Genomic DNA, 24,174 nt, shown 5'->3' on the forward strand with positions numbered 1-24,174 from the left:
TGGCCCTTGGCAGCATCTGCAGCTGCTCCTTGCCCAGCTGCTCGCGTAGGGAGACGCGGAGGCAGCGTCAGTGCAGGAGCAGCCTTTATTAAAGCAAAATAACCTACAAAAATATAGATACAGCCTGTGGCCCGGGCCTGATCTGGCGAAGGAGGAACAGGGCTCCTGCCCAGGGCAAGGACTAGCTCAGCCACACAGAGCCTCTGGCCGCAGGGGTTGCGTGCACCCACCTCATCAGGCCAGGCCTGTTCCAAGCCCCTGGGTTCGCTCTCATCACCCCCCTCCGAGCGAGCGGTGCTCGCATGGGCAGAGGTTCCCTCCCAGTGCAGCGCGCAGCTGCCCCAGTCCTGTCCTGGGCCAGGGCACGGGGGGAGCAGGGGCTGTCCCCTGCCAAGGGTCTCGCGGGGCTGCTGCCGCCGAGGAGCGCAGCACATGTGCGTGTGTGGGTGCATGTGTGTGTGTGTGTGTGTGTGTGTGTGTGTGCAGCCGGTGCCGCGGGCGGGCAGCGCTGAGGGGTGCTAAACGTGGGCACGGCCGGGCCGAGCCCCACCGCTGTGCATGGAGGCGGCAGCAGGGCGCTCACTGCTCCTGCGTGCCCCAGGAGATGTAGTCGGGGCGCGTGGCCGCGTGGTACTCGTCGATGAGCTGCTGCACGATCTCCCGGGAGTTGTCCAGCTCGTCGAAGTTGTCCTTGAAGATGTCCTCCTTGCGGAACTGCTCCAGGAAAGCCTCCCGCTTGCGGAGCTTGTCGTACTGCCGGCACGTCCGCTCAAAGAGCTGCGGGCGGCGCAGGGCTCAGCGCGGCCATGGCACCCCCCTGGGGAGCCCCATTGCCACCGCTGCACCCAGCACCGAGGAGCCAGGCCACAGCCCGCTCCTCGGAGGGCAGCACCAGGGTGAATGGGACCCCAGCCCTGCTGTGCCCCCCTCCCCTCGGCCGCCCAGCCTGCTGCGGCTTCGTGAGACCCCCCCGTGGCTCACAAAGGGACACGGGAGGTGCAGGGGAAGCGCTCACCGAGGAGATGTTGGTGTGGTTTGCCATCATGAGGCCACTGACACGGTGTGCCGAGGGCAGGTAGGGGGACTTGCGGGATAAAGCCACCTGGATGCTGGCAGGACCCCAGGGGATGAAGTTGGCCAGTTTCCTCTCCCGGATCCGCTGCAGGCTCTTGTGAACCTGGTGGGGTGAGAGCAGCGAAGGGCAGCTGGGCGATGGGCAGAGCAGCTTGGTCCCAGCAGAGCCAGGAGCTGCTCCTCACAGGGTATTGGGCTGCAGGAAGGTGGATTCCAGCAAATGGAGCTGCTCATGGTCAGGAACGAGCGGCCTTCCACAAGGCCAGGGCCAATAGGAACAACTGGAGCCACATCTCAGGTATGGCTCAGTCTTACCCCAGGATCCCCTCACAGGAACAGGGTGAGCATGCTCTCCCCTGGCTGGCCATGTCATCACCATCACCATCTGGAATGGCCATGGCAGCTCACCTGTGTGGGATCCACCTCCCCCTGGATGATGTTGAGGATGGCAATGTAGCAGTGGTTGGTCTGCCTGTCTCGCCCTGTGGACACCATCACGTTCTTAGGCTGCAGCAATCTCCTCATCACATCCAGGACTGTGGTTTTCCTCACGCTGGCCACCTGCAAATGCCAGCCTGGGGTCAGAGGGAGCGGGTGAGCTTCTGCCCTGCACACACACACACACACACAGGAGCACAGGGCAGCTGCATGGAGAAGCCCTCACCCAGGGATGGACACACGTGCAGAGCCGCATGCAGGACAGGGAGATCCCAAAGCCACACAACAGGCAGAGCCAGGCTGAGAACCAGAGCGTGGGCAGGGGCTCCAACACAAGGGTGCTGAGCTGCCCCCCAGCAGGGGCTGGGGTGAGGCTCAGGTGAGATCAGTGATAGGGACACGTTGCACATTGTTCCTACCAAGCTCCTGTCCCGTTCTGCTGCCCAGGCAAGGAGCGGGGCTGCAGGACAGGAGAAGGCTCGATCCCACCGGCCACCACAGGCAAAGGGAGCTGCCAGAGCCAGGGCTGGCCCCCAGGGGAGAGCCCAGGGCAAGGACAGCTCTGCATGTGGCATCCCGGCTCCAGGCCCTGGCTGAGCCCTCCCCACGCTGCTGGGCACAGCACAGGTCACACACTCAGTACCCTTTTCAGAGCCAGCAGTTTCTCGGATTTGCTTCTCTGAGCAACATCCTGAGGGAATGCACATAAGGAGAAGAGCAGCCGTGAGTGCGCTCCTGCAGCAGGGCCAACGCAGTGAGAGCCTCTCACACCTCACCCTCACGAGGGGCACTGCCTGGGGACGAGCTGAATGCAAGCACGGGCGGCAGGACAGGGGTGGCAGTTCCCCCCCACCCAGAACACGACGCCTGGAGGCCATGAGTGCCAACACCCAACACTGTTCTGACCCAGAGAGCCCAGGCTGGTGGCACAGTGGGGCAGCAGGATGGGCAAAGCCACTCTGCTGGGCTCGCTCCAATGGTTTCTAAGGGTGGCTTCTGTCAGGTCAGCTGCTGTCAGCTCTGCCATGGCTGCAGCAAGGAGCCCAGCAGGTGTCTAAGGACCTGCTCACGTCTGATGCACGTCACACGTGGGGCTGGGATTTGGAATGCACAACCCCAGCTCCCAACAGCAGCACGGGACTGATGGATGTTATGAGGTGAGCGTGGCAGCTCCTGCCCCAGGAAGGGGCATTCCCAGCAGGCAGCATTACCGACTGGTCGGTGGTGAGCGGCGTGTAGCCCGTCATGAGGAAGTGCAGCCGGGGTGTGGGGATCAGCGAGGCAATGAGGCCGATGAGGTCGTTGTTCATGTAGCCGGGGTACCGGAGCGTGGTGGTGCTGGCAGACATGATGGTGGAGACCTGGAGGGAAGAGGATGGGGTGAGCACCCGCGTCACCCATGGTCACATTCAAGCCTTGCTTCTCACAGCCTGGGCAGGCTGCCCCTTCTCACCAGCTGGTTGATCTGCGAGAAGGACGGGTTCTGGATGTGCAGCCGGTCTGTCGCGATCCGGTTCAAGGCCGTGTTGTCCAGAACCACCTGCAAGAGGAAAGCACCGGCTCTGTGAGGAGCCTCAGCCTGCACAGGGACATCCCAGCCTGTGTCCTAGGGCATCCATTGCCCTGCACGGGCCCTGAGCACTGCGGCAGGTGGCAGACACCAGAACCCACTCTCTGACCCATGTGCAGCCCAACTGACACTGTCGGTGGAAGCTCTTCCCTCCCGTCCTGGCTGAGCTCCTCAGTGCTCTCCCAAAGAGCTCTGCCTCTGGGCCAGCACCTTGCAGCTCCCAGCAGCTCTGGAGCGTGGCTCCTGCCCTGCCTCACGCAGGGATAAGCTGGGAGAGATGAGCAGGGTCTTGGTTAGAGCTCAGCAAAGGCCCTGGTGCAGCCTGAAGATGCTGCCTGGCTGGGATGTGTGAGTACTGAAAGCAAGGCTGGACTCGAGCACAAGCAGAGGAAGTGGAGCCAGTGCTGCCGTGGGAAGAATGTGCTGGGTCACGGAGGCACCAGTGCCCAACTGGACAGCACAGCAGCGCTCAGCACAGAGCCCTCGGCCCTGGAGTCACCCCACCTCACATCTGCTCAGTCCTTCCAGACAGGGATGCTCTGCCTGGAGCACAGGGCCCATTGCTGCGGCCATCACCCCACTCCCCGACAGCACTCGCCCCAGCAAAGGCCACGCTGCTGAGCGGCAGGGACGGGGCTGCCTGGCACACACTGAGCCTCCTCTTACCACGCAGTCAGCGTTCTGTGTCAGCCTCTTGAGTGTCAGCAGGGAGTTGTAGGGCTGCACCACAACATCGCTCATCTCATCCTGGTTGGGGAAAACTGAGTAGGTCTCCACCAGCTTCTTGGGATACCTGGGGAGAAAGCCCAGCCACCTCAAGAGTTAACAGCACCGAGCCAGCGCTCTCCTCCCACCAGCTCCCTGTGCAGTCTCCAGGGCCCAGGACAGCACTGAGTCACCAGTGCTGCGTGCCAGGGTTGGCTCCCAGCGAGGGAGACAATTTGTCCCAGCAGTGCCTACCCCAGCAGTAGAGGAGGAAGCTGCCAGACAGCGCTGCAGGCGAGGCTGAGCCATCCACAGGCTGATTAAGCAGCTGCTTACAAGCCTTGTCAAGAGGCTGCAAGCTCAAACAGGCAGAGCCATGGCAGCTCGGAGCCCACAGCTACAGCCTCCCACCCTCCCCAGCACAGCCAGGGCGGCTGAAGGCAGCTGCCTGCTGAGTACGGCTGAGAGGAGGCAGAGTCTGAGGCCAGTTGCACACTCTGAGGTCCTGAGGCCTATCAGGAGCCGTCCGCTCGCGGGCAGCGTGCCAGGGCTTGCACAAGGCAGTGTTTGGGTGGGGGTGGTGGCTCTGAGTCAGCGCTGTGCTCTGGCAGGGCGCCGAGGCTGGGAGGGCCGGGCCAGCCTGAGTGAGCACTCACCTGTCATTGAGCCTCTCCAGGAGGTACGAGCCCAGTCCCGAGCCCGTTCCGCCAGCAATGGAGTGGCAAAGCACAAAGCCCTGCAAGGAAGCAGGACACGGGGCAGCTCAAGGTGCAGCTCAGCGCCTGGAGCGGGCAGAGCAAAGCCCCCTGTGCCACCACCACCACCTCCAGCCAGGGCAACTGCGTCTCTGCACACACCACAGCATGCAACTGCAGCTCACAACACCCCACAAGAGACCAGAAGAGCTCCAACGTCACCTCCAGTCGGTTCTATGGAGCACAGGTACACATCCCCACCCGTTCCCTGGGCCCTCCATGCCATTCCCCTCCTTCTACAGTGCCCAAGGCCAAACTTGCTCTACCTGACTTAAGGGCAGGGCAAGCAGGTCCAGCCCCCCTGATGTACTTACTTCCAAGCTGTCGCTCCCATCAGCCTCTCTGTCTATTATATCAAAGATATCTTCGTGGATCTTTTCTCCCTGCAAGAGACCAGCCCACATCTTGTTCCCTTCCCACAGAAAACGGAGAAGAGCAGCTCAAGCCTGCAGTGAACCATGGCAGTGCCCCTGTGCCCAGGGTGCCCTGCTGTGAGTCCCTGCTGAGGGATGACGTGGATCTCAGAAACCACGTCCTGAGCCTGACACGAGAGAGCCACGATTCAGCCTCACACCAAATGACCCAGGAGCACCAAAGCTGTTACCTGTGAGAAGCCACTGGCCCAGTTGTTCCCGGCTCCGCCGCCATGCTCAGACAAGTAGATGTTTTCTGGGTTGTAAAGGTTGGCATAAGGGGAGTTCAGGATGGAATGGATAACTCGGGGCTCCAGGTCCAGCAGCACGGCTCGTGGGATGTAGTGCTCATCGTCGGCCTGTGAGGAGGAGCAGCAGCAAGATCAGTGCAGGAGAAACAGGGAATGCTTGTGCCACCCCGTGGCCGCTGGACAGCGACGGGGAGGAGGAAGAGGAGGAGGAAGGACACTTGCTCTGTGCAACCCGCCCACCCCACAGCAGCTCCATGAGCCCCAGAGCCCGCTCTGAACGCGGGGCAGGCAGAGGGGGGGCTCTCCCCGTCCGGGTGCTTACGTCAGGAGGTATCTATGGCACCTCAGCGTCGTGCTTCTGCCTCCACAGACGCAGAGCACAGACGGAGCGCTGGCAGCATCCTGCCTGCGGCTGCCGCTCCAACCAGCCCGGGGCCAGCGTCAGCGGAGGCTGGGGGCTGCTGGGGCGGTGCCAGCGGCCCTGCCGCACGGATCACGCCGGTGACACAGGCAGCGCACCCCGCAGCACAGCGAGCGCGGGGCAGGGGCAGCGCCCGCAGTACCTGGTAGAAGAAGACGTCCTTGCGGTCGGTGCCCTCGGTGGCGAACTCCTCCACGATGCCCTCGGGGCTGATGCCGTGCTCGGCGCAGAGCTGCTTCCAGAACTCGAACCCGACTGCGGGGGGGGGGGAATCCGGTCAGACCGGGGGTGCGGGCCCGGTGCCCCAGCAGTGACCAGGGCAGAGCCTGGGGCACCCGCAGGGCGAGCGGCTCGACCCCGCCCACCGCATCAAACCACGCCCACTCCAGACACCGCCCTCATCATCAAACCACGCCCACTTGACCAGGCCCCCGCCCCCCTCTCCCTCAGCATCCCGGCCCCGCCCGGAGCCCGGTGTCCCGGTCCCGCCGCCGCCGCTCTCACTCTGGTTGCCGCACTGGCCCAGCTGCAGGGTGATGATCTCCCGCGGCATCGCGGCCCAGCCCCGTTCAGCTCCGCTCCGTTCCGCTCCGCCCCGCGCCGCTCCTCCGCCCGCTGCCCCGCCGCGGCTCCCGCCCGGCGCCAACCGCACTGCGCGCGCGCGCGGGCAGCTTCCGGGAGAGCGCCGTTAGTTCCCGCCCTCCCCTCCCAATCCTGGAAACGCGCATGCGCTATGAGAAGACGGCGGCTGCCGCGCGTGCGCCGAAATGGCGGCACCCAGGGTTGCATTGCTTCCGGCGGCGGTAGGGCGCCGCCATGTCGGCCCGCGGCCGTGCGCGAGCGTGAGGCGGCCGGATGTTGACGCCGTGAGGGAGCGATGGCGGCGGCGGCGGCCCCCGGCGAGCGGCAGCGGCGGGTGCAGGCGCTGAGCGCGGCGCTGCGGAGCCGCCTCGGGCCCTACGAGCCGCTGCTGAGCGCCGTGCAGGCTGCGCTGGTGTGGGAGCGGCCGGGCCGCAGCGCACTGTGGTGGGCGGCGGTGCACGGCCTCTTCTGGTGAGCGGGGCCCGGGCGGGGGGAACCGAGCGGGCCGGGGTCCGTTCCCGTGCGGGGGTGCCGGACCGCGGAGCGGTGCCCGTGTCGGGAGCTGCGTCCTGCGGAGGCCCCTGGGAGCAGCCCCATGGCCGTTCCCGGAGCGCCGGGGGGGGGGGGGGCGCGGGGTTGTTATTGCGCTTCCCTGACGCGGGTATCGGGTGGGCGCTGGGCACCGGGGCCCTGCCCGCCTCTCCTGCGGGTGGCGGTCGCCGGGCGGGCTGGGGACAGGCCGGAGGTGGGACCCGAGCAGGCGGCCCGAGAGGTCGCGCTCCTGCCCTGCTTCAGTTGCTCCGAGGAGCGTGGAGGTGATGGTGTCTGCTTCAGAGAATCATAGAATAGCTCGGGTTGGAAGGAACCTTGAGACCAGGCAGTTCCAACCCCCCTGCCGTGGGCAGGGACACCTCACACTCAACCAGGTCACCCAAGGCTTCATCCAACCTGGCCTTGAACACTGCCAGGGATGGAGCATTCACAACCTCCCTGGGCAACCCATTCCAGTGCCTCAGCACCCTCACAGTGGAGAACTTCGTCCTTGTATCCAATCTAATTTCCCCTGTTTAAGTTTTAACCCATTACCCCTTGTCCTTTCCCTGCAGTCTCTAACGAACAGACCCTCCCCAGCATCCCTATAGCCCCCTTCAGACACTGGAAGCTGCCATGAGGTCTCCATGCAGCTTCTCTTTTCCAGGCTGAACAGCCCCAACTTTCTCAGCCTGTCTTCATACAGGAGGTGCTCCAGCCCCGATCATCCCTCCCCGTGTCTCTTCCTTGTTATCCCAAAGCACCGAACTAACCAGCAAACCCTGCCGGTTCTGCTGCTCTGCCGGGAGCTGGGAATGTCCCGAGCAGATAAGGGTCCCTGGAGCTGTCTGATACACCATGGGCAGGCTGGGGATGCTGATTACTGCTTGCTTACTTTACTCTGGCTATAACTGTTCCGAGTGCCTGGCTTGATGTGAGTGAGGCTGTGTTACTGCTCTGGTGTGTGTCACGCAGGTCTGGCCAGTACCATGTCTTCGTTTCTTCCCCATAGGTTTTTTGCTCTGACTTCTCTTCGCTTGCTGTTCCTGGTTGCGTTTATCCTCATAGTTGTAGTTTGTGTAGATCAGTGGAAGAGCAAAATCTGGCCTGAAATTGGAGGTAAGTTGCAACATTTGAGCAGATAACAGCAAAGTGAGCGCTGGGTTCAGCCCCAGAGGTGCAAGCTCTGGAGTTAAATAGTTAAAATCCTGGCTCTTGTGCTTTGTGTCCAGCAGCAAGAGGTGTGTTCTTCCTGGAGCTGGAACATAAAGACCTTTTCATGCTCATGACACTGGTATTTGTCTCCTAAGCTTGAACCATCAGCTGTACGTGGACTAGCGCAGGGGTTGAAGCAGGGATTCACTTTCCCATCATTCAGTCCAAGAGCAAAAACTTGGAAGTGTTTGTGGGAAACATCTGGATTTCTCATCATAAACCAGCTTCATGGTGTAGGACAAAGATGAGGCCCAGCCTTGCTGTTGAGAGCTCTTTGAGAGGAGAGGCATCGTGCTGGCTGTTAAGGAAGTTAAGTCTGGAGCTTTCAGGAAGCAGAGCTGCTCTAGCTGTCATTTGATATTAATATACTCATGACTACTACCACTCCTGCAGCACAGGGTTTGCATGGACAGGTCAGTGATGAGCAGTGTGTGTGGTTTGCATGCTCCCAGAGGTGGGTCCCTCACTAACGAGCAAGAGCAACTCCCAGCTTTCTGCTTGAGCCTGTGTTCTGTGTAGCTCTTGGGAAGACATTAAAGCTTTCCTGGGGCTCCAGCAGCAGCTTGGCTCAGGCTCTGTAGCTGAAGCATTCCTGCTTATGAGGAAGTGTCAGCTCAGCTCCCTCAGAACCTTGGTTTCCATTTGTCAGGATAACTTTTCCAATCCCAGTCTGGGTGTGAAAGTATCCAAAGGCTTTAGTCTCTGACTCCTCTCAGTAATCAGCTGCTCTTCCTCCACGTGTGCACAGGGGAAGGGGGGAGATGGAAGCGGTTGGGTTTTGCTGTTACCTTCCAGACAACATCCAACAGATCCCCAGGAGCAACAGGGAGACCCTCTTGCACCTCCTACTGTCACACGTACACGTTCAAAGTGTGTTATGGAGTGATCCATCTCTGGTTCTTAATTACAGTTAATGCCTTTCCCAGGTATTCCCCAACTCATTCAAGCTTTACTTAAATCCCAAGACCTAAGTGTTCTCATGGCAAATTCCTTGCGACTAATGTAGTGTCTGTTCTTAATATTTTAGTGGCAAGACCTGACGAATTAGACAATGAGAGGTAGGAAACTAATTGACTTCTCTGCTCTTGGTGTTTGCTGTGATGATACTGTATCCTGCATGTGCTCTTTTGAGCGAGGAAGGAAGGGGGAGAAGGGAGCCCTGGACCCTGTCAAACAGCTGGGGCAAGGATTTGATTTGCCTAAGCTGTTACGTTACACTTTGCCTTCCTACTAGCCCTTGACAGTGCTTTCTTAGCATTGTAAAACTTCCCTCGTGCCCTTAAGTTAGAGGTGCTGCCTCAAAAGCAGCTCCTTCTGTATGGGCCTCCAGTAGCAGGAAACCAGCCTTTCCTTGGGAAAGGATGAAGTGTTCTGAGACTTGACAGGGAATGTTTAACAGCTCGTTCCAGGAGCTGGTACTGCATGCTTGGGATCTGACTGCAGTATTAATGATGGCTTGAGAAACACTGGGGTGTTGCCTCACTAATAACACCTTCCTGCCCTGTGGTGCTGAACTGGGTGCTCAGCTCCTGATTAAATCACTTGGGCTGGTGCCAAATGACAGGTTTTACTTTGTTTTCTTCTGCAAGAGGCCCAGGTACAGAAGGAACTGCTCTTCCTTAACCTCCATACTTGTGACTAGCAGTTAAGAAGCACTAATAGAACTTGCCAAAGACAGTGCCTCCAAAGGAACTGAATATATGAAGTAGGGTCCAAAGCTGCTTGTAGAGACCTTGTGCTGAGTTCTTGGGGGTTGCAGTTGATTAAATCAATGCAGAAAAAGCAAATGGATTTGCTTCTGCACTGCCCTTTCCCTCAAGTAGCATGGAAACTGGTCTAAGCCAAAGAGTGAGAGACTGGAATTACTGCTCCTTAGCTGTGGGAGAACTGGGGCACTTGGAGAGCAGGCCCTGGAAGTGCTGTTCTGGAAGACAGCTGAGCCTGAGCTGCAGCTCTAAAGAGCTCAGTGCTGTGGGAGGAGAGAAGGAAGTATTGAGACAAGTGTCTGTAGCAAGTGGTGTCTGCACTGGTCGATGCAGCGAGCTCTCTTCCTGAATTCCTGCCTTTCCTGCAGCTGGGGATACGTCCACCCTCGGCTGCTCGGGGTGCCAGAGCTCTGCCACCATTTGGCTGAAGGATGGGTGACTGGGACCAACTTCTTAAGCAATCTCTTCATTTTCAAGAGGCAGAACCCTGGCAAGGTAAGAATGCACAGACCTCAGCACATCAAACGTGGTGTGGAGCCTCTGCTGCCCACCAGGATCCTCTCGTGGTGGCATCCAGCGTTGGCTGAATACAGTCACAGATGGGAGGTTACCACGTCTCCCCCAATGCTGTGAAGTGTTGGGGAGGGATGGAAAGCACAGGCAGAACAACCAGGCTGGGGAGGAGGGAGCGAATGTTGGCATGCTGGTTGTGAAATGTAGCTGCTCCTTGTGTAGGTTTCCAGCTCTGTCAGTGTCTGTCAAACTCGTCAGTGGATCTGAACAGTGAGAAAGAGGTGTCAAGCTGCTTTTTTTGTGTTCCCCTTTTTCTTTTTTTTGAGGCTTATGCAAGGAGCAACTTGTAACATGCTGGAACTGTCCTTGTCCTTTTCACCTTCAAGCTTCCTGTCTCTGCAAAGCCTCTCCCTAGCTTTGGGAAGCTCTTCATATGCTGAGGCAAGAGGCCTTGGCAATGCTGCCCGTGCCTGTGCTGGGCCCAGAGGTGGCGCTTGAACACTGGGAAGGTTTTGCTGTCATTAGAAGTATGACTTATAATCTGCAAGAACCAAGTGAATTCACTGCTTTGGAAACTCACTGTCTCCCCTGTCTTCAGTTTTGCCTTCTAGTGTGTGGAGTCTTTACTTTCCTGGCTGTCCTGGGCCGCTATATCCCTGGACTCTTGCTCTCCTACTTGCTGTGTAAGTAGATCTCTGTGCCAATACAGACTTAGAAGTGAAAAGGGGTAGAGATGAGTGGGATCTGAATGGCTGGGATGGGGCTCTTCTGCTCAGAAGGAAAGCTTGTGTGAATGGCTTTACAATTGTGGTGCTTCCTGACTGGGACTCTGAGGCCTCTGGTGCAGAGAGAACACACTTGAGTGCTCTATAACCACACACCAGAGCACTAGGAGGTTGGCCTCTCAGTTTTGCTGCCTTGACAGAGGTGGTTGCACTGTTCTGACAGCCTCCTGCGGCGTTGCCTCCTCTCAGATGTGGCCTTCTCTGCATCACAAAACGGGCAGGATGTTTGCATTCTGGGCAAACTTCTAATGTGCATTCCCACTTACCTCAGTGCTCTTCATCCTGCTGTGGCCCCTTGCTGTGTACCACAGACTGGGGCAGCGCATGTACGTGAGGCTGGAGCCAGCTCTGCAGCGGCTGCGGTTCAGCTTTCGAGGCTACATGATACCAAAGCAGCGGGAGAAGCAACGTAAGTTCCTGTGCTGTGTTTGTGACCCTTCAGACACTGATGCTCAGTACCTGAAACAGCCCAGGAGGGGAGCCTGGAGTGGGCTGGGCTGCAGCATGCAGCCACTCCAGTGCCCTCAGGGAAGGAGGCAAAGCATCTCTGCCTCCTTGCAGCTCCCAGCAAGCACTGACACCTCCCAGTGCCAGCTCCTCATGGTGCTGAGCTGCTCCGTTCCTCAGCTGCCAGAACTGTGTGTTCCATCTTGTGTTGCACTGAAAACAGAGGGAGGGTTCAGTGCAAGGCAGCTGCCAAACACGTTCATCTCAGCAAAAGATGTGCAGCAGCCCAAGTTGGAAATGCTCACGTTGCTGTGCTGTGGAGCAAAGCATGCTGTGCTGGGTCATGTCCAAGCTTGCCAGATTAAGGGGCTTTGTGCTTGGCACAAGGCTGGTCCTGCACAGGGCCCTGTCCCAGCAGCAGCCCTGAGCTTTGACTCTGGTTTCTGGCAGTGCGTCACCGATCCCTGAACCAGGAGGCTGTGGATGATGGGAGTGACAGTGAGGAGGAACTTGCTGCCTTCTGTCCTAAGGTAACAGCAGCAGCTGAATACAATAAACTCACTGTGTTGTGTGGACATGGAGTGAGTGGGCACGTCTCCAGCACACTGTAGTTGAGTTGTTGTGGAAGATCAGATGAGGATGTTCTCCTTTGGAAAGGTCTTTCTTACTCTGTCTCGCTCAGATATGTCCAGAGCTGCTCGTACCAACTACAGTCTCCTAGGCTGGGCTGTAAAGTGTGAAATGAGCCTCCATGAGGGCTGGCTTTCACTGGAGGCGAATAGATCATGTGTTTGGTCTTGAGGCACAGGAATAAGTTTCCCAGTAGTGATGTTTTCAATGTTATCTCCTCTTTGAAAGCTGGATGACTCCGTGGTCGCCAAGGAACTCACCATCTCCGACTCAGAGCATTCGGATGCTGAGGTTTCCTACACAGAGAACGGGATGTTCAACCTTTCGAGGGGCCAGACTCCCCTGACAGAGGGCTCAGAAGGTGAGTGGGAATGGGGCAGCTTCTGGAAGGTGTGGAATGCTGAGCAGGCGCCAGCGTGACGGGTCAGAGGGAGGATGCATTGCCTTCTGGCCTTGAGGTCTGCCTCTTTGATGTCTCTCTTGCTGCCTAAGATGAGATGCAAGTACCTGTTTTTTTCAGGATGGAGCTTCCTTCATTCCTGTGGTGCTTTAGTGAGCAGTTAGAACTGCTCTCACAGGCAGATCCAGCTCTGCCAGTCCCTGCCTGCAGGGACACGGTGCAGCTTGGTCTGCGTGGGGATGTCTGGTTCCGCATCCTTGTTCCCTGTGTGTGAACTGGGAGCTCAGCAGCAGCCCCAGTATCTGTGTGAGGGGGGCACAGGGGAGAGTTTGGTCTGGGAGCCTTGCGGGGGAGCTGTGGCCCAGCTTTCATGTGCTGTGCTGCCCTGGCCTCTGGGCTGTTGGTGTGTGTTTAAAGCTCGCTCTCCTCTTCCAGACCTGGACGGTCACAGTGACCCAGAAGAATCTTTTGCCCGGGATCTCCCTGACTTTCCTTCCATAAACCCAGAGGTAACTGGCATAGATGATGAAGATGACACCAGCATTGGGATCCCAAGCCTGGCTTACCGCTCCCAAGTGACTGAAGATCTGCACCTCCCGTATGAGCAGGAGGAAGGCAGTGGCCTGCCCCCCGTACAGAACCTGCCTGGCAACATCGCCGGCTTCGTCACCAGAAGCATGATCCAGCTCGCCCTGGCAGGAGCCCCTCAGCCAGGCCCCTCACGCAGTGACAATCCCCAGAGGGCTGCAAAGACTTACCTCAGAATGGCCAGCTTGGACTTGGACACTGATGCGGAAGGAGATGACTTTGAACTGCTGGATCAGTCTGAGCTGAACCAGCTGGATCCTGCGGGCTCCCGGGGCCAGTAGGGGAGCCCAGCACTTCCCTCTGGTTTTCTACTGTGCGTCGTGGAGGGAATCCTGGCAGGAAAAGCCTTGCACACTTGTCTAGATGCTCTCCTGTGTGAGTCTGAGTGCTGTGAGGGCCGGGCCTGGCTGGGAACACCACGGTCACCTGGGACTCTGTAGCCTCGCTTGGATTTTAAAATAAACTACACTGGTAATTCATAGAGCAAAGGCGTTGCTGTGATGGCTCCACAGTCACCCACGGGCTGCCCTGCACCCAGGATGCTGCTTGCTCCAAACTGCCTCACCTGAGACCGTAACCCTGGTGTGTGGCACTCTAGAGACCACTGCTTGGCTCAGCCCAGCATCGCCCAGGACAAGCTCGAAGCCGATCCTCTGGGGCTGGTTTCCCCTCAGACCTGTTGTCTGGGACTTAGTGCTGGTCTGTCTTAAAGACAGCCATTCCCTGCTCCTAAAACATGCACAGAATCCAGGTCTTCTCTCCCAGCAACGTCCGGCTCCAGGTAGAAACAAAGCTGCTGTGGGCACAGCCGTGTGTGTGTGTGTGATGAGCACTCCCCTCCTGTCCCGGCTCTAGCGATGCTGTTTTGTAAGAGACACCATGGCAATAAGACACCTCCTGTGATGTTGAGAGTCCTGCAGTGACCGTCTACGTGTGGCAGCTGCTTTGTGTTCCTTTCCTAAATCAATGGACTGATGCTTTGCTGAACCCCCCGCCCCCGCTCCTCCAGCACCTGCTCGGTGCCCATCCTGCTCTCCCCTGCCCGGGTTGGTGGAGGGAGGAGCTGGAGCTGCCCCTGGCTTCCCACCCCCTGCAACGACAGCACCGGTGATGGAGGAGCTTCTGTGCCCGTTGTGGTCACACAATCCAGCACCCTCCAGGGGACGGACCGTCTGCACCCGTGCGCGGTCCCGACCCGCGCTGCGCCCTCTCGTTGCTCTTCCTAAGCCATAGAACCCGGTTGCGGTCGCGTTTGTGCACTAAGAACGAAACGCGCCTGTCGGGACCCCCCGTCTCTGCCTCTGTCTGTCTGAAAGCCTCGGGGCTGCGGGAGCACCGAATGCAGGACCGGGGCTGCGGGTCCCTGCGTGAGCCGCGGGGCGGGGACCGGAGCGCTGCGGCCACGCCTCCTCGGGGCGCGGCTTCACCTCCCAGCCAATCAGAGCGCGCTTCCGTCTCCCTAGTTGGCGGGGATTGGGTGGTGCGCCGGAAGTGCGTCATCGCCGCCGGGCCGGGCGAGGAGCGGGAAGAGCGGAGAGGGAGGATGAGCAAGGGCCGCGATGGCGCCGGGGCGGGCGGTGAGTGAGGGCCGGGGCCTCGCTGTGAGCCGGGCCGTGAGCGGGCCCAGGCGGCCGCGGTGACGGGCGCGGTGTCCCGCAGGAGGAGCCGCCGCGGTGCTGCTGCGGTACCTGCGGGAGCAGAACCGGCCCTACAGTGCCCAGGACGCCTTCAGCAACCTGCAGCGGGAGCACGGGCTCGGCAAGGCGGTGAGCGGGGCCGGGCCGGGGAGCGCGGGCAGGGCCGGGCCGGGCGCAGGGCCCGGCTGACGGCGCGGGGCCCCGCAGGCCGTGGTGAAGGCGCTGGAGCAGCTGGCGCAGCAGGGCCGCGTCCGGGAGAAGGTCTACGGGAAGCAGAAGATTTACTTCGCCGACCAGGTGAGCCCCGGGCCCGGGCGCTGCCCCCGCGCTGAGCCCCCGCCGCGCTGAGCCCCCGCCGCCTCCCCGCAGGAGCAGCTCCCGGCCGCCAGCGATGCTGAGCTCCGCGGCCTGGACGCGCAGATCGCGGCCCTCTCCGGGCAGGTGCAGGCGCTGCAGCAGAGCTGCCGGCAGATGGAGGCGGGTGAGTGCGCCCGGGCTGCCCCGGTACCGGCAGCAGCTCGGGGGCTATGGGCTGAGCGGTGCCTCCCTTCCAGAGCTGAAGGACCTGAGCAGCTCCATGACAACGTCTGAGGTGGCCAAAGAGATCAAGGAGCTGAAGAAGGACTGTGAGAGTTACACAGAGAAACTGGAGAGGATGAAGTCGGCCACGAACCACGTCACCCCAGAAGAAAAGGAGAAGGTGAAGAGCTGGGGCCGAGCACGCTCCAGACCCTCAGCTGAGCTGCCTCCTCCTCACACCCCTGGGTCACTTCATCAGGGAACCAAAGAGCCAGCAGCATCCTGGCCTGTATCAGAAATAGCATAGCCAACAGGGCAGGGCAATGATCACTGCAACCCCCCTGCACTGGGCACTGGTGAGGCTGCATCTCGAATCCTGTGTTCAGGTCTGGGCCCCTCACTACAAGAGACATTGAGGGGCTGGAGCAGGGACAGAGAAGGGCAATGGAGCTGGTGCAGGGCCTGGAGCACAAGGGTGATGGGGAACAGCTGAGGGACCTGGGGGGTTCAGATGGAGAAGGCTCAGGGGGGACCTGATGGCTGCCTACAGCTGCATGACAGGAGGATGGAGCCGGGAGGGGCTGGGCTCTGCTCCCAAGGAACAAGGGATGGGACCAGAGGAACCGGCCTCAAGCTGCACCAGGGCAGGGTTAGATGGAGCTGAGGAACAATTCCTGCCCCAGAGGGTGCTCAGGCATTGGAACAGGCTGCCCAGGGCAGGGCTGCAGGCACCATCCCTGCAAGGGTTCACACAGGTGGAGATGAGGTCCTCAGTGCCATGGGTTAGTGGTGGCCTCGGCAGTGCTGGGGTAGAGGTTGGGCTGGGTGAGCTTAAAGGGCTTTTCCAGCCCAGCTGATTCTCTGGTTCTATGCTCTGCCCCTGTATGGGGTGAGCGGGTTCACAGGGAGCTCCGTGTCCCGGCTGGGCCCTTGTGAGCCACTCGGGCTGTTAAATAACCCCTGGTTGGGGCTTGGGGCAGGTCCTTGGCACTGGGCACTTACAGCACCTTCATGGGGTGGCTTCTGCCAGGCTGGGTCTCACTTCTGCCTTGCTGCCCGCAGGTCTGCAGTGAGCAGAAGCTGTACTGCAGGGAGTGGCGGCGCAGGAAGCGAATGGTAATGGTTGTGCCACCGGACGGGGTGGTGACGGTCCTGTCGTGACACTGGGTGCCATGGATGCCCTGGGGGAGGGTGGTGGGGTGTGCTGGGCAGCTTGGGGAGCAGCCCCAGCTTGAGCTGAGCCCCTCCGCACTGCTGCAGTGCTGAGGCTGTAGCTGGGGAGCAGGCAGTGCTGTGCTTGGGGTTGGGGTACCAGGGTCCCTGCAGAGCTCTGCCTGCCCTTGGGAACAGCCAGCCCCTGTCACCCTCTGCACTGGCTCAGGTCACCCCTGTCCCTGCAGGCGACCGAGCTGCTGGACGCCATCCTGGAGGGGTACCCCAAAAGCAAGAAGCAGTTCTTTGTAAGTCCCAAACGTGGGCTCTGTGGGGCCGGCCCTGTGCTGAGCCCCGCGGTGCTGAGCCCACTGTGCTCCTGCAGGAGGAGGTCGGGATAGAGACGGACGAGGAGCACAACGTTGTGCTGCCAGCGGCCGTGTGAGGCACTGAGGAGCCTCTGCTCCAGGAGGAGGAGCCGATGCTGGGACTCAGCTCCTGGGTTGGTTTTTGTCTTCTTTTTGCAGGGCTTGGGCTCATCCTGCACCTTTACAGATGTTGTGGTTTGAATGCTTCACAGCAGGGCCCTGGTGGGCCGGGGGGGGCTCGGGAGGGGGATGGAGCTGGTGGCTGCAGAGCTCCATGTGTATTTCAGTCAGGACACACGAGCACAGGTTCCATTAAACACCAGCATTTGGGTTCAGGCTGTGGTGGGCTCTGTTCAGAGGGCAGGGGTTGGGTTCTGGGTTGGGATGGGGGCAACCCTGAGCCCTCAGCAACAGAAACCCAAGGAAAGCAGTGAAACATTCAGCAACATTTAATTACTTTTCACAATAGAAAAACCAGGCAATTTCACAGGGGAGCTCTGTGAAATCCACGGCCTCCTCCTGCAGCAGGAGCAGAGCCAGGGCTCCTGGCCATGCCCCAGAGCCCCAGCCCTGACCTGTGCACCCCGAGTTTGCTTCCACACCCAGCAGCCCAGGGCTGAGCCTGTGCCTATGAGCAGCACTGCAGGGCTTGGCCTGGGGGCTGCCCTTGTGCATTGACCCAAAGGCAGGGGTTGAAGAATGATTCTGTATCAAAACCACCCCCGAACCCCGCTTCTGCACCGCTGCTGGGGTAGGAGCTGTAACTGAACCATTCCCATGCATTGAAACCACAGAGCTGAGGCACCTGGGTACCCCGTGTGTAATACATACCCACCCTGCTGAGTGGGAGCAAAGCATGGTCACAGAGCACAGGCCCCACTTTGGCCTTTGTGTGGCCAAAGCCACGACCCCCCCTGCCACCAGTGCCATGGGGCAGGTTCAAGAGTGTCAGAGCCTGGCTGCAAAGTGGTGCTGGGAACGCTGCAGGGTGTTTGCACCGATTCATCCAACCAAACCCGGGCTGTTTGTGTGTGTGTGGGTGAAAGGAGCAGGGAGTGACTGCCTTCAGCTGCCCCCCTGCCTCCCTGTCGAGTGTGGCCACCTCAGAACCAGAAAGAAGGCAGAAGCAGCTCCACAGCTTACAAACCCTGCCCCATAGCAACTGCTTCAGAGGGGGCACCAGACAGCCCCAGGGAGGGGAGAAGCCTCTCGAACAGAAACCAACAGCTTTCACATGCCTTCTTGTCTCCTTTCCCAGCCCCTGGGGGCAGAGGGGTTGTGGCAGAGGCCTGAGGCCAGAGCTGCTGCAGTAGTAGCCCAGGCAAACCCCACCACAACTGCCTGAGGTGGAACCTGGGGGTAGATATGGGGTGGCAGGGGTGGCACCTCTGCTCCATCCACACTTACCCTCGATTTGCTAAGTCCCTACAGCTATTTAGTGATCTCCACTGTGCTGGGGTTGGGTTTGTAGTTAATAAATAATCCAGAGAAGCTTTAAAAGCAGGTGGAGGGGATGGCCCAGCCCCTGCTGGTGCCCATCACCGTGGCCCCTGGGCGGGAGGTGGCAGCCCCAGGGCGCTGCAGGGGGTCAGTAGAGCTGACTCTTGAGCTGGTGCAGGACCCCGATCACGATGTCCTGCAGCGTCTGGGGCAGGGGGAGACACGAGACAGGGTCAGGTCTTCCAATGGGGGAACGGCCCCAAGGCTGGCACCTGCAGCCCCTCTCAGCGCTCACCTGGGGCTTGCAGTGCTCCTCAATCCAGCTGAAGACGCATGCTGAGAGCTCCTGGAAGCTCGTCACCGAGATGGAGGCGTTAAAGGACTGGAAGAGGGAATCCATAATGCCTTGGAACACGTTGAACTTCACCTCGTCGGAGATCTGGTCCTTCCCCTCGTTGGGGTTGTCCTGGTGAGCCTTCACAATCTGCTCGTAGTTCCTGGAACACAGCAAGGGCCCCGTGCTCAGCAGCAGAGGCCTCTGCAGGGACAGGGGGAAGGAGCCCCTGCAGGGAACCAGCACTGGGAAGCTGCAGCCGCTCCTGGTGCAAGGAGCTCGGGGTCACCTTCACGCTCAACCCCACCACCAAGCCCAGGGCACCCACACTAAGGGCTGCTGGGGGAGAAGCCGTGGCAGCAGCAGCAGGGAGGGGTTTGGGGCTGCAGGCACAGAGTCTGGGGAGCCTGGGGCAGGAAGAAGAGGGCAGCACCCGACAGCTCTTCCCTTACGCTTTCATGATCTTTAAGGCCATCACGTCCTTCCTGAGGGTGGAAAGTTCCTCCTCTTGCTTCTTCTTTTCCTTGTGCAGGAACTGGATGTAGTCAATGGCTGAGCGTGAAAACACAGAGTGAGAATCTGAGAATGCACCCAAGCGTCCCACAGAGCTCCCTCTGCCCTGGTCCTCCCCTTCAACTGGGTGGAGGTGACCAGCACTGGGCTCCCCCCAGAGCATCATCACACCAGAAGGTCCCAGTGTGCTGAACCCCCACTGCTGCACTGCTCTAGCGAGGTGGTTTTGGGGGTTCACAGCATCCCCCTCCCTCTCCCACCCTCCAGACTCACTTTTCTGGAGAACAATGGCCTTGCTCAGCTTCTGGGAGCCTATGGAGAAATCCTGCTGCTCGCAGGTGGGAACGATGGCCTGGAGGTCATCGTAGCCTTTCTGTGGGGAAGCAGAGGCGCAGCCCATGCGTTTGGGGTGCAGCAGTGTGGAACGGGTTGCTTCAAAGGGCGTCAAAGCCCAGCTCCCACCACAGCGGCAGCCAGAGCCTGGGGAGGGTTGGTCCAGCAGGAAAGGCAAGGGGAAGGTGCTGCAGGGCTCACGGTTACCTTGATGGCATCTCGCCTCTTCTGCTCCGCCTGCGTGTGCGCCCGCCTGCGCCGGTCCTTGTAGGACTCCTTGTAGGGCTCCTGGTGGTAATCGCTGTCCTCATCGTCTGCATGGAGAGAGCCCGGGGGAGGGCGATGGAGCTGGGCTGGGTTCAGCACCAGGCCACTGACAAACACCCCGAGGGGCCCGGCCAACCCCTGCCCTTCCCCTGTAGAGCCGGGCGGGAGGAAGATGCCTGCAGCTCCCTTGGGAAGGCATCAAAGCAAACCCGCTGGGTGCCGCACAGGGAGGGCGCGGGAGCCCCTGCTCCGGGCTGGGCGCTGCAGGGAGCAGGAGCCGCGCTCACGGGGAGCAAACCCCACCTGTGTTGGGGACAGAGGAGGCGCTGGTGGAGCCGATGCTGTTGGCCCGGGACACGATGCTGCTTTTCCGGGCGCTCTCCATGAAGAGCGCTGCAGGGGACGGGTCACAGTAAGGGGGACACGGGGGGGACACGAACAGGGCCCAGGGGACAGGGCCCCGGCAGCCGGGGCCGAGCACGTACCCGAGTCCAGGCCATTGTCGCCGTACGCTGCGTCCACCTTGCGCGGGGCCGGCGGGAGCGGAGACGTGAGCGGGGCTGGGGCAGGAACCGCGGTCCGAGTCCCCCACCCCACCCCCGGTGCCGGGAGCAGCTCCCGCCCCGCTCCCGTGCGCGGTCACCTTTGGCCCTGACCCTCGCGCTCACCCGGTCCCTCACCCCCGACCCTGCGCGCACCCAACCGAGCCCCCCGGCCCCGCGCCCGCCCCGCCCGCTCCCGTCCCGGTCCGGTCCCAGCCCCGCTCTCGGTCCCGGCCCCGCTCCCACCTTCCCCCACGCGTCCTCGGCCGCGGCGCAGGGCGGCTCCGCCATCTTCCGCCCGCCCCGCTCACGTGACCGCCGCGAGAGCCAACGGGAAACGCAGCCCGCCCCGTTCCGCCGGCCCGCCAGGGGGCGCCCGCACCGGTACCACCCCCCCCCCCCATACACACGCACACGGGACAGCACCGCGCGGGGGGAGCGGCCTCCTCCTTTACTGTGGGTACCGGAGCCGGCACCGGAGCCGCCGCGACCCCGCGCAGGGGCCGGGCGGGATGGGGCGGGGGGTGCGCTCCTCGCCGGTGGTGCCAGGCCGGGATCCTCCGGTGCGGGAGCCGGGCAGGAGGAGCGGAACCCTCAGGGGCCGTGCGCACGGGGCAGGCGCTGCTGCAGGAGCTCCCAGGCCTTCTCCACCTGCCACAGAGCAGGGACCTCAGCGCCGCGGGCACGGCGGGCACCGTCCCCTCCCTGCTGCCTTTGCACCCCCGGAGCCCCCCTCATGGGCAGCAGCACCCCCGGGGCTCACCTGCTTGCGGGTGACGGCCGGTTCCCAGAGCGTGCAGAGCACGACCTGCGCCTGCTCCACCCGCTGCCCGTTGCTCATCTGGCTCCGCAGCCGGCTCCTCGCCGCCTCCTCGCTCAGCCCGTCCCGTGCCACCACGCGCCGCACGGCCTGCGGGGACCGCGGGGACCTCAGGCGCTCCCATGGGGAGCTCAGGACCGGCCCCGGCGGCGGGGGACAGGCCAAGGGGCATCTCCCACCTCGTCCTCCGGGATGACGGCCGTCCACACCTCATGGACCATGTCCTGCCAGCCAGCCTCCAGCAGCACGGCAGCGTCCAGCACGCACACGGCCTTGCCTGCGGGGTGAGGACATCCCTCACTCCCTGTGGTCACAAGGCAGCGGGGCTGCTCCTCGCCACACGCCAGGTCCTTGGGCCTGGCCCAGTGCAGGCAGGGGTTTGCTCAGAGATGCACCAGTGAACACCTCTGCCCAGCAGAGAGGGGTCTGAGCAGGGAGAACACTGCCCAATGCAGCTGCTCCGCAGGGCGCTGTGTCCTGAGCTGCTGCACAGGGCCACGCACCCAGCTCCCTGCTCTGTGCTCCCTTACCTTGAGCTTCTGCCTCCCTGATCTGCTCCTTCACCATCCGCGCTATCTCCGGCCACACGATGTCCGTGAGGCTCTTCAGCCGCTCCTAGAAAGGACCACAGCTTGGCCCGAACCTCTGAGGGCACCGGCTCCGTGTACATCAGGGATGGAGATTAAACACTGCCCGTGCCCGGGCTGCTCCTACCTGGTTTCCAAACACTTTGGCCCCAAGGACTTTCCTGTTGATCGTCCCATCCTCAGACAGGATTTCTGCAAGGCAGCAGCAGAACAGGCTTGGGAGGAATGAACCCAACTCCTTCCCTGTGGCCAGCCTAGGGCGCAGTGACAGGGACCCAGAGAGGAGCTGCAGGACCTGACCTGGCAGCTTACTCCAGACAGACAGGGAATGGCCTTCCCCAGGTGAGCAGCAGCCCGGCTCAGCCTCCTGCACTGCCTGCAGCAGCTCTGCCATGGGGCGTGCAAGACGTGGGGGAAGCACTGGTCTGCCCAGCCCAGCTACCACTGAATGAGCTCCAGAGCCCAGGCCGGCTCCCTGGGATCCCTCCCTCCTCTTCCCATTCCCAGCCTTCCCCAAAGCTTTCCATGGCTCTACCTGCACCAAAGGTCGCCACCACCTGCTTGTAGGCAGGGCCACCGGGGACATAGACAGCATGACCCAGCTTGTCAGCGTCGATGAGGAACGCGCCCAGGCCGCCCAGGAGCCTGGCGATGGACGTTTTCCCACTCCCGGTTCCTCCGGTCAGGCCGATCACGTACGGGCGCGAAGGCAGGGCAGGGTCTTGCTACGGGGGGGGAGAAGGAAACCCATTGCCAGCACACGGAGGACACAGCTTTGCTGGAGAAGGATCCCACACACCCGGCCTGGAAACGGGCACGGAAGGAGCTGGTGCTGCAGAGCGTGGGCAGCGGGGCCTCCAGAGCACATCCCCTGCAGCAGGGCCTGGGGCTGCCCCCTCCTGCAGGGCACACGCTTCCCCGCAGCCCCCCGAGCCCCCCTCACCCGTGGGGGCCGCAGCAGCGTCCCCAGCAGCCGGTGCCGCAGGCTGGAGGAGCTGATCTTCTCCTCCTCGTTCTCACTGTGGTCGGGGTCCTGCAGCAGCTGGATCTCATAGAGAGCCAGCACGGGGAGCCCCTACGAGAGGAGAGCCCCGAGGGCTGTGAGCAGCGGGGACACCCCGAGGGGACGGGGCTCCGGGCCTCAGTGGAGCAGCACAAACACGGCTCCGGCCGCCCCCAGTGTCCCCATGGGGCAGCTCCGTCCCCGGGGGGCCCATTCCCCGCAGCAGAGGGGAAGGCAGCTCCTATGGGACAGGATGCCGCAGTCACAGGCATGGGCATCCTGCCCTGGAGCCCGGCAGGGCACAGCAGAGCCATTTACATTCTCAAGTCTCTGCCGGTTCACGGCCTCCCCTCCCCGGCGGGTCTCCTGGCTGACCACCAGGCACTGCAGGTCGGGGTCGGTGGCGCTGGGGCCGTAGGGGTCGAGGAGCCGGACGATGTCGTAGCGCAGGGACGGCTTCACGTCCTCCAGGAACTCGCGCAGTTTGGCCACCCGCAGCTCGTAGGGCTCGATCAGCTCCATCAGGACCTTGTCTGCGGGCACCGGGAGCACAGAGAACAGGGGAGTGTTTTAACACCGAGCAGGGATGGGAAGCATCAGACCGGGAGATGGAGACAAAACCCGCCTGTGGCTTTGGGAGGCAGCCCCTCACGCCCCCCTCAGTGCCTTCTCCCTGCTGTCTCCATGCCCCGGGCAGCACCACCCCGGTGCTTGGAGCCCGGGCACCGCGGAGCTCCGGCCGCTCTCTGGAGCCCCCCTGGCCTCCCCCCAGCAGCAGGGCCGCTGCCCTCAGCTCCCCCCGTCCCAGCCCGGTGCCGCCGCCCCGGGACTCACTGCGGAGGAGGTCACCGTCGGCCACCCCGGCCAGGAGCCGGTCCCGGGCCAGCAGGCAGCAGGTACTGAGCAGGAGGCGGTGGGCGCCGTGCAGGCGGTCGAAGGTGCCGCCGACCGCCACGGCGGCGAAGCTGGGAAGCGCCGCATCGGGGTCCTCCTCCGGGTCCTCGTCGGGGTCCCCATCGAGGTCCCCCGCGGGGTCCCCCAGCAGCAGCGCGGGCAGGTCCGGGGCGCAGCCGTAGGCGGCAGCGGCCAAGCTCTGGAGCCCGAGCTGCACCGGCCCCGGCGGCCCCGGCGCCTCGTTGGCGGGCAGCAGCAGGACGCGGGGCGGCCGGGCCAGGCGGCGGCCGGGCCCCAGCAGGACGCGCACGTCCATCCCGCGCCGCGCCGCAGCCGCGTAGAGCGCAGCCAGAGCCCGCAGCAGCGCGGGGCCGGCGGGCGGCGGGGCCGCGGAGCGCGGCGGCGGGGGCGCGGCGAGGCGCAGCCCCGGCTGCAGGTGCACGTACAGAGGCCCCGCCACCAGCCCCGCGGCCGCCCCCAGCGCCGCCGCCGCCCGCCGGGGCAGCGCTGCCAGCGGGGCCGTGAGCACCAACAGCCCCGACCCGAACGGCGGCATCGCCAAATCCCCCCCCCCCCCGCCTCCGTCCCCGGAAGCCGCGGGCACCCGCGACCCGGAACGCGCAGCGAGACCGCCCCGGGTCCGCCTCTCGCGGCGGAGCCCCGGTGAGAGAAGAGCGGCGGGGCCGGGCTCCGCCCGCCGAGGGAGGGGACAGAGAGGCCCGGCCCCGCGGAGCCCCCGGG

The 24,174-nt window shown here is 62.2% G+C and overlaps 5 protein-coding genes across 7 annotated transcripts; 2 read left to right on the forward strand and 3 right to left on the reverse strand.

The window, feature by feature from the left end:
- Positions 1–486: 486 nt before the first annotated feature.
- TUBG1 (tubulin gamma 1) lies at positions 487–6,299 on the reverse strand. The gene is made up of 11 exons (XM_061367023.1): positions 6,132–6,299; positions 5,770–5,882; positions 5,147–5,314; positions 4,857–4,925; positions 4,444–4,523; positions 3,749–3,875; positions 2,966–3,052; positions 2,724–2,873; positions 1,483–1,635; positions 1,016–1,177; positions 487–777 (listed from the first exon to the last, which is right to left on the reverse strand). Exons 1-11 carry the CDS (start codon positions 6,178–6,180, stop codon positions 580–582), a joined length of 1,356 nt encoding a protein of 451 aa, XP_061223007.1. The 5' UTR covers positions 6,181–6,299; the 3' UTR covers positions 487–579.
- Positions 6,300–6,461: 162 nt separating this feature from the next.
- On the forward strand, positions 6,462–14,318 carry RETREG3 (reticulophagy regulator family member 3). Its single transcript, XM_061367024.1, has 9 exons — positions 6,462–6,680; positions 7,753–7,859; positions 8,983–9,013; positions 10,030–10,156; positions 10,773–10,857; positions 11,231–11,368; positions 11,857–11,936; positions 12,265–12,397; positions 12,872–14,318. Exons 1-9 carry the CDS (start codon positions 6,505–6,507, stop codon positions 13,303–13,305), a joined length of 1,311 nt encoding a protein of 436 aa, XP_061223008.1. The 5' UTR covers positions 6,462–6,504; the 3' UTR covers positions 13,306–14,318.
- A 129-nt stretch (positions 14,319–14,447) lies between these two features.
- Positions 14,448–17,035, forward strand: PSMC3IP (PSMC3 interacting protein). 2 transcript variants are annotated; one of them, XM_061367039.1, is made up of 8 exons: positions 14,448–14,601; positions 14,684–14,790; positions 14,869–14,958; positions 15,031–15,142; positions 15,216–15,361; positions 16,243–16,296; positions 16,581–16,640; positions 16,718–17,035. In XM_061367039.1, the coding sequence occupies exons 1-8, from the start codon at positions 14,568–14,570 to the stop codon at positions 16,775–16,777; spliced, it is 663 nt and encodes a 220-aa protein (XP_061223023.1). In that variant the 5' UTR covers positions 14,448–14,567; the 3' UTR covers positions 16,778–17,035. The 2 variants fall into 2 exon arrangements, with proteins under 2 accessions (XP_061223023.1, XP_061223024.1); XM_061367040.1 differs by lacking the exon at positions 14,684–14,790 and having other exon boundaries at positions 14,465–14,601.
- A 1,124-nt stretch (positions 17,036–18,159) lies between these two features.
- On the reverse strand, positions 18,160–20,515 carry MLX (MAX dimerization protein MLX). Of its 2 annotated transcripts, XM_061367025.1 has the most exons (8): positions 20,376–20,512; positions 20,073–20,109; positions 19,891–19,980; positions 19,528–19,634; positions 19,261–19,360; positions 18,927–19,026; positions 18,436–18,637; positions 18,160–18,345 (listed from the first exon to the last, which is right to left on the reverse strand). In XM_061367025.1, the coding sequence occupies exons 1-8, from the start codon at positions 20,418–20,420 to the stop codon at positions 18,289–18,291; spliced, it is 738 nt and encodes a 245-aa protein (XP_061223009.1). In that variant the 5' UTR covers positions 20,421–20,512; the 3' UTR covers positions 18,160–18,288. The 2 variants fall into 2 exon arrangements, with proteins under 2 accessions (XP_061223009.1, XP_061223010.1); XM_061367026.1 differs by lacking the exon at positions 19,891–19,980 and having other exon boundaries at positions 20,376–20,515.
- Positions 20,516–20,687: 172 nt separating this feature from the next.
- COASY (Coenzyme A synthase) lies at positions 20,688–23,989 on the reverse strand. Its single transcript, XM_061367027.1, has 9 exons — positions 23,374–23,989; positions 22,858–23,072; positions 22,480–22,611; positions 22,072–22,261; positions 21,664–21,728; positions 21,480–21,564; positions 21,129–21,226; positions 20,893–21,039; positions 20,688–20,780 (listed from the first exon to the last, which is right to left on the reverse strand). Exons 1-9 carry the CDS (start codon positions 23,987–23,989, stop codon positions 20,724–20,726), a joined length of 1,605 nt encoding a protein of 534 aa, XP_061223011.1. The 3' UTR covers positions 20,688–20,723.
- Positions 23,990–24,174: the final 185 nt, after the last annotated feature.

The sequence above is a fragment of the Neopsephotus bourkii genome, unplaced genomic scaffold (assembly GCF_033783945.1).
Source record: "Neopsephotus bourkii isolate Nb327-2 ecotype Australia unplaced genomic scaffold, CSIRO-AGI_Nbou_v1 NB_1370, whole genome shotgun sequence".
In the NCBI taxonomy this organism is placed as follows: domain Eukaryota; kingdom Metazoa; phylum Chordata; class Aves; order Psittaciformes; family Psittacidae; genus Neopsephotus; species Neopsephotus bourkii.